The sequence below is a fragment of the Rhipicephalus sanguineus genome, chromosome 3 (genome assembly GCF_013339695.2).
Source record: "Rhipicephalus sanguineus isolate Rsan-2018 chromosome 3, BIME_Rsan_1.4, whole genome shotgun sequence".
Taxonomy (NCBI): Eukaryota; Metazoa; Arthropoda; class Arachnida; order Ixodida; family Ixodidae; genus Rhipicephalus; species Rhipicephalus sanguineus.
Genome location: NC_051178.1, coordinates 134,383,073 through 134,390,715, shown reverse-complemented (window position 1 = coordinate 134,390,715; position 7,643 = coordinate 134,383,073). Strand labels below are relative to the sequence as shown.

Genomic DNA, 7,643 nt, shown 5'->3' with positions numbered 1-7,643 from the left:
TCTTGCCGTTGAGAAAGACCTCTTCAAAATATTGCGAGAGCTTAGGTCCCCCGTGTCGCCGTGTCGTGCAAGATGCTGCAGTTCGAGGCAAGAAAGAGAGCGCAGGAAAAGGGGTCCCTGCTGCGACGTTCAAGGCAGCAGAGGGTGGGTGACGCGCTTCATGAGACGCCATCAGCTGTCTATCAGACGGAGAACGCCCCTGTGCCAGCGGTTGCCACAGGATTACGAGCAGCACGTTGCTCTGTTTCACCGTTTTGTAATTGGGTTACGGAGAACTGGAAACTTCGTCATGTCCCAAATTGGGAACGCAGACGAAACTCCGTTAAGCTTTGATATGCCACCTAACACAACAGTGAGCGAGAAGGCAGACTCACCCATCCGTTCCTATAAAGACAACCGGCTGTGAGAAGCAACGCTGCACGGTTATGCTTGCCGCGACAGCTGATGGCCATAACCTACCGCCGTTCGTGATCTTCAAACGGAAGACTTTGCCTAAATTGAAGGTTGAAGGCCGTATTCACATCCGCGTCCAAGAAAAAGGCTGGATGAATGAAGAACTTATGAACGACTGGCTCGACACTGTCTGGGGTAGACGACCAGGGGCCTTGCTGCGACTGCCATCGCTGTTGGTGCTCGACAGTTTCAAAGGCCATCTCGTGGACAGCGTAAAGGAGAAGCTGCAGGACATGAGGACCAACTTGGCTATTATCCCGGGCGGACCAATAACATCTGTTCTGCAGCCCCTGGATGTATCCGTAAATAAACCCTTCAAGGACTACGTGCGCAAGATGTACGTGGAATGGATGGCCAGCGGAGAGCATGGGCTCACTCCCACTGGCAGAATAAAGAGACCGCCACTGGAAACGGTTTGCGAGTGGATACTCGCAGCGTGGGACATGGTTTCCGCCAATATTGTCGAGAAAAGCTTCAAGAAGACGGGGCTGTCAAACGCGCTCGACGGAACCGAGGACGATGCGCTTTGGGAGGGCGGCGACAGCGGCCGCGACGACAATGATTCCCAGTCGGACCGGTCGGACCTCTCGACCAGTGATTCTGAGTAGACCGCACATGACCGGATGTGGATGGCTAAAAAAGTACGTGCTAGTGTTAAATAAAGAATTCCCTTCGTTTGTGCTACAATTTTTTTTTAATGTGTACACTGCGCATGTTACCATATATTGCACGTTTTTTCGGATGTGTTCGCGAAATCTCCGCGTAATTTGCGCACCCCCTTTTTGGAGCTCTAAAATCGCGAAAAAAAGTGCGCAAATTATGCGAGTAAATGCGGTAATAGCAATGAAGCTGTGCAATTGTGGATGATAAACAGCTTTCCAAGTGCTCTCTAGCAAAGGATTCAGGCCAAGTTGCACAACATTCCAGCCAAAATGAGCGCCAGTGCTTACCTTGCAATCTTCCCATCTCGTTGTCATCAGATTCGCTGTCTGCTGTGCCTGAGCTGTTACCAACTCTACTGGCAGCTGAAAAAAAATTGTATATTTTTTGAGAAACAAGTTATGTTTTCTAGTGTGGTACAGGCGCTCATTTTACAGAACTGCATTTTATTTCACTAAGGGCAATGCCCCACAATAAACATGAACCTGTAACACAGGGTAAGAGATGTGCACCAGGGAGCTTCTAACATGTTGCGCATAGCCACAGGGCTTTATCAATGCCTTATTCTAAGTGCCCAAAAACATTAGCAACATTTCTTTCCCTTGAAACTGCCCTAGAATGCCTGTGGGGAGCTGTCCATGCACGATGTCAAATAAATCGTTCACAAATTCTAAAAATTTTTGCAGTGGTCGATTCATGAGGCAGTAAACTCCTTTAATGAAGCCATTCGATGGTTACTTGGAAAGTTTTTCAGAGCTCCTTTAACTACCACATGACACTGACATACTATGCCAAAATTGACTTAAAACATGTTCCACAGCACGAATGTCATTGCAAAAACGAACTTTTTTTGTTTACAACAATTTGGTTGCATGAAGACGCTATGCCCTGCGATGCCTAAAACAGCAGCCATGTGGTAGGCACGCGCTGCAGTACAATAAGGGAAAAAAATTGCTTGTTTCTATGTGTTATCGCAAGTTACTCGCAGAGAATCAAGATAACACACCAAACAGTAAATAACCAAGGCCACACACAAACGAAGTAGCGGTGATTGTTTGATTAAAAACAGAACTGGAGGCTACCCCCTGCACTCCCCCTCCTCCCAATCAGTGGGGACAGCCCTGCAGCCCTTCTGAAAAGCTGCTGGGGTTAAAGAAGGCCATAAAATTTATAACAGACGGGCTTTGTTGTCATCGGTTTTCTCACAGTGGGGTTAGGGATTTTTTGGGGAATTTACGGCTGCGCTCGCACAATCAGGAGGACTGGGCAGAATTTGGGAGTCTCCCAGCCAAATCGGGAGGGTCGGCAGGTATAGACAACTTGACACACGCTGCGATAGTGTCCGCAGACAGGCTTATCCAAGTACAGGCCAAGCAACATGCAAAACTTAGGAGATGCCACAAAGAAGGGACAAGAAGAACAGGATGCACACAGACTGAACAAACCCACAACTAAAGTTTTATTGCAAGGAAGTCTAATGTTATTTTCTGTTCTTTTATCTTTTGTAACCTTTTTGCCCCTTTCCTCAGCATAGAGTAACCAACCAGAGATAAGGAGATAATCTCTGGTTAATCACCTTTGCTTTTACCTATCTACTCCACATCACAATGGGACCACTATTGAATGGAGCATCCAATCCACAGCAACAATGCATTCAACAGCAGAATGAAATGGCTAGCCACTGCACCATCTTGGTGGTAGAGAAAAAAAAAAAAAGAGACTGACCGGGTGGCTGGGCATCAGGTGGCGGCAAGTGATGGTTGGAGGAAGAGGAGGAGGCGGCCCCTTGGTCCATGGGGCCTCCTCCCGAGGGTGCCCCCCCGGCCAGCTTGGCCCCCCGGCACGAACGCCGCCGACTGCCGCTGCCACTGCTACTGGCACACGACCCCGTGGTGGCCGCCTTGCCGCTGCTGGCTGCCCCCCGGGCCCCGCCGCCCCCCTTGCTGGCCCGGCCCCCCGCCGCCCCGCTCTCCAGGGCGCAACCCTTCTCCGGCCGATCCCCCCCGTGGCCCCCTGGGTGCAAGGAACACAAACACCATGCTGCAGTTAGGCCTTTCCACACATTTTACTTACAACAAAACTTGAGAGAGAGAACTGCACTTTAAAGGGGTACTGACAAGAAAATTTTCAGTCACTTTTGTTTAGTCACATGGAAGACCAAGTCCTCAAGAGCCTAGAAAATGTACTGGTAAGCGTGAGCGCACTATGAAAAATTAATGAGATGTTTTTAAAAGCTAGTTTCGGTTCTTACTGTAACCTGACGTCATGACGCGGTATGAGCTCCTCGTCAGATGCTCACACAAGATATCGCGACGTTTCCATGGCCGCTCCGCTGCATGGCTCCATTGGCAGCGCACAAGCAGCCATTTTGAATCTTTTTGGTGATGTGGAAGTAGCCATATTGTATGTTGTATTGCTGTATGTATCATGCTAGTGTCGATGTCAGTAGCTGCGTCATATGAAAATTGACTTCAATGTCAAAATTAAGTATTCTATCAACATATACTGGGCTTCACACTTGCTCAGAGTGGTCTCTGTATACAGGAGAGTTGTACGACGGAGCAAACTCTGCTTCGAGAACAGGTGTTAGTACCCCTATAACCTTTAGAGGTGCAGGTTCGAAGACACACAAAAGGAAAAATAAATTACGATAAATTGCACTAAACTGATAGTTTACACATTCGGGCTATCCCTGTACATGCAATTTTCAGCAACTGAATATGGGGGCCCATAAAAACCAGGGAGTAGAACCAGCAAATGAGCAAATGGGAAAATGCTTGAAGGGACCGACAACTGCCCAGAATATGAAATGAGTTGACTCCACTGATGTAAAGATTGTCCCTCGCATTGACTCAAACCAACCCCGTTTTTTCGTGAGAGATGGATTTATATTTTTATTTTTAAATTGAAAGTCGCGAAAAATGACCTGTGGCACCTCTGGCTGCAAAAACATGAATGATCCGATGAGGACGGCCACGTGACCGTTGATTGCTGTACGCGGTCGACGATATTTGTTATTTGAAATATTGTTCGTTTCTTATATCAAAAAAGTATTGAAATCCATAATAATGTTCGTTTCTTTATATCAAAAAAGGCCTGCGTTATTGCTCCATAATAATGTACATATAGGCCTGCGTTAGTAAAGTGGCGCTGCCTTCGCATGACGTATTAAAGTGGCGCTGCCTTCGCATCCCATGACTCGTCAGCACGTGATCCCATGCTCGTCAGCACGTCTTGAGCAACTTTTCAGCGTGCTCATGCAACCGTGCACGCAGTTTCCAGGTCGCTAAGATTTTGGAGCGACATAGTGTTGCTACCTACACCTCGTCTCAGAAGTGACGCGCGCTGCTACTGGGCGCAGCCGCACATATGCGTAGTGACGTTTTCGATGACTTGGCTTGGCTCGTGCATAGAGAGAGTAACAATGCCGGGATAAGCCACACATGACATAGGCGCAGGCAACCTTGGACGCATGCGCACACAACACTGTACAAATACAGGGAAGGTGTATATAATGCCACATCATCTCATTGTAACAGCTTGTTATTTTCAAAAATAGTTGAAAAGCTACTTAAGCATAGTTACAGGAACTCCTGCGAAAGCAGAACAACGATAGCTTTCACAAATCGCGAAAAGGGCTGGCGGCATCGCTATCAATTCTCAGCGTTGCTGGAGGAAAGCTGCATCCGTGTTTAGAGCCTTTCAGATTGAAAAATATTGCTTGTAAAATAAATACGTGCTTTTGGGATTAACTACTGCAGCTACAAACACTGCGAAGGGTGAGCATTCTGTCGCGTCGTAAAGAAATGGGTAGAGAAAAATCGGTTGTCGGTCCCTTTAAAGATGAAATTCTGGAGTTTCACCAGCAGAAACAATGGTACGATTATGAGGCATGCGTTATGTGAACTCGGGACATAATTTTGGCCCTTTAGTTTGTTGCTAGTATATCCAAGTACATGAGCGTTCTTGAGTTTTGCCCCCATCAAAATATGGTCACGATGAAGTACACTCAAACCTCGTTATAACGAACACAGATATAACAAATTATTGGTTATAACGAAGTAAATGAAGAATAGTCTTGTAATAGCTACAGTGTTATGAATAAACATTTATAACAAATTTTTGGATATAACGAAGATATTTTCGTGGCAGATGCGACTTTGTTATAATGAGGTTTGAGAGTAATCAGATGCACATTAGCACTCCCTCATTCATGCACACATCCATGCATGCATACAAGTTATCAAGAGCACACCCACACAGTTGTGCATGCGTGAATGAACAAGGGAGTGTTAATTTGTGCCTAATTACTTCATGAAAACTTACCATCTAGCCCAACAGCAAGTTCTACCAAAATATGGCCGTTGCGGCTTGGAGTCAAACCCACAACCTCGTGCTTGGCATAGCAATTCAACAGCTTCCAGGCCACCACAATGGGTGTGCAAGTAATAATAATAGTTGTTGGGGTTTTACGTCCAAAAACCACGATATGATTATGCGGGACACAGTAGTGGAGGGCTCCTGAAATTTTGACCATCTGGTGTTCTTTAACGTGCGCATATAGTCGGATACAACTTTAGGAGTCTGCGGCATTTTCTCCTCAAAGGTGGATGCCCACAAGCCTGCACCAACGAGCGCGCACTCCTGACTAACGTGAGTCGGACGGCTCGTGACCCCACTTTCGGAGAACATTGCCGAGTACATGATCGGGTCTATTTCTTTAGTTGTGGAGGCGATCAGCTGCCAAACTTCGGCTGCTGGGCGGGGCCTGTTAAGTTGTATCCGACTGCAAATCTAAGCATACGGACTCGCCTACATCGAAATATGGCTGCCACGCCCAAGATTCAATCCCGCGACCTTCGGCTCAGCAGTCGAGCACCATGACTACTAGACCACCGTGGCAGGTGGGTGTGCAAGAGGACGTGCTCTTACTGCAAGGCCTGAAGTGACTCTTGAGCTTCTTGTGCTGCTGGGGTGCGTCGTCAGAATCAAGGTTGCGCTTCACTGCGCTGCTAGGCGGCTGGTCCGGCTGCTGCGGTTGCTGCTGTGGTGGTGGCTGAGCTGGTGGCTGTTGAGCGTCCAATGCAATTCCGTTGTGGGTTGACGGGTAGCTGTCACAGTGAGCCAAGGTGCGTGTGCGGGACCTATAAGAAGACGAGCACAGCGTGCATTGCACTTACACCACTGCCAGAGCATAACATCAACGAGTACAAGCAAGGCAGCTTATCGCGGTACAAGATGTGGCTGCGTTCCCTTGTGTGCATTAGAACAGCACTATGATAAAGCCCAAGGTCAACTGACCAGAAAGATAATTGAAGCCGATAAGATAGAGAAGGAGAGCAATGCATAAGCACTTCTGTCTCCTTCCTAGACAAAAATATTTGCTTCCCTGTGCATGCAAGCAAGCCTTTAAGGTTGTACTGCTTAGTTCCAGACTACTGTACAGTGGGTGCCTGCAAGAGTGTGTTCCGTGCCAATAAATTAGTGCTTTGCATGTCTTGTCCCTGCTGTCATTTCTCATCTAATGTACTGTGGTTTATCTATTACGCAAGACTGATTTGTTAAAATTTTAGTTAAATGTCTCTTTGAAGATCCAACATAGTGTCGACACAGACCTGGTCAGTAGCAAATTCCCCAAACCACACGCAGACAGCATCTTCAAGTCAACCATAGTGCCCTTTCCATTACCTGTGGTTCCACCCTTCTCAAAAAATGCAAGGCTGGCTTAGCCAAACTTTGTGCTGTTACCTGCCCACTATAGCCCGAACACCCACAGGTTACAAGCCACATTATATGGCTGGCATTGTTACATGCACATACTAAAATCCGTGTTTCAAAACACTGCCATGTTTTTGTGGTTATCCAGGTTCACTTACTATGTTAGAGAGGTAACAATATGTTTTTTTTTTTTCAACCATTCATTTTCAGCATCAGACGAAGTTCTGGGACCTTAAAACGGTAGAAAAAATATTGCCAATCCTCAGAGTGCCTCAAATTATTTAATTAAACACCTTTTCCACAGTCAGTTCCGGTTTCGTTTCACGAGATTTACATATTGTACTGTGATGTCAAGCCACAGAAGCTGGCGACATGGGAGCAGCACGCATATATACCATTTTGATGCTCACTCCAGCTTGGTCAATTGGCGGTCTGCTCTGATGCTACATCAGTATTCACAATCAGTAACAGCATGATGCCACGATACAGTATAATCTCCAGAAATGAAAAAGAAACTGGCTGTAGCAAAGTTGCTATATTAAATTACGCAAGGTACTCTGAGGCGTGGCAGTATATTTTTCTATGATATTGAGTTGTCGTGCCTTTAACAAAAATTGTGTCAATACACCGTTAAGCAGACACTCCCGTAAAACAGGTCACCTGCAGTAGAACCTCAATGCTTTTCTATTGTCAGAAAAGCTATAAAATGCTTTCCTATTCTAGATATTCTTCCTTTCCTCATACGTCTAGTACACACATACTGAAGCCTTCTGTGTCAATTAGTGGCGCAGGCTATATGGTGCATCACATCA

The 7,643-nt window shown here is 46.5% G+C and overlaps 1 protein-coding gene across 7 annotated transcripts in view; it reads right to left on the bottom strand.

The window, feature by feature from the left end:
- Positions 1-7,643, bottom strand: part of LOC119387185 (E3 ubiquitin-protein ligase TRIP12) — a 73,839-nt gene that overhangs the window by 62,570 nt on the left and 3,626 nt on the right. For 5 of the 7 annotated variants that reach the window (XM_049413396.1, XM_049413395.1, XM_049413400.1 and 2 more), the window contains exons 4-5: positions 6,046-6,257; positions 2,839-3,126 (exon numbers count right to left, since the gene is read on the bottom strand). In XM_049413396.1, coding sequence (XP_049269353.1) covers positions 2,839-3,126; positions 6,046-6,257 — 500 coding nt within the window. Of the gene's footprint in view, positions 1-1,403; positions 1,479-2,838; positions 3,127-6,045; positions 6,258-7,643 lie in introns of all 7 variants that reach the window. The other 2 variants (XM_049413398.1, XM_049413401.1) reach the window with 1 other exon arrangement.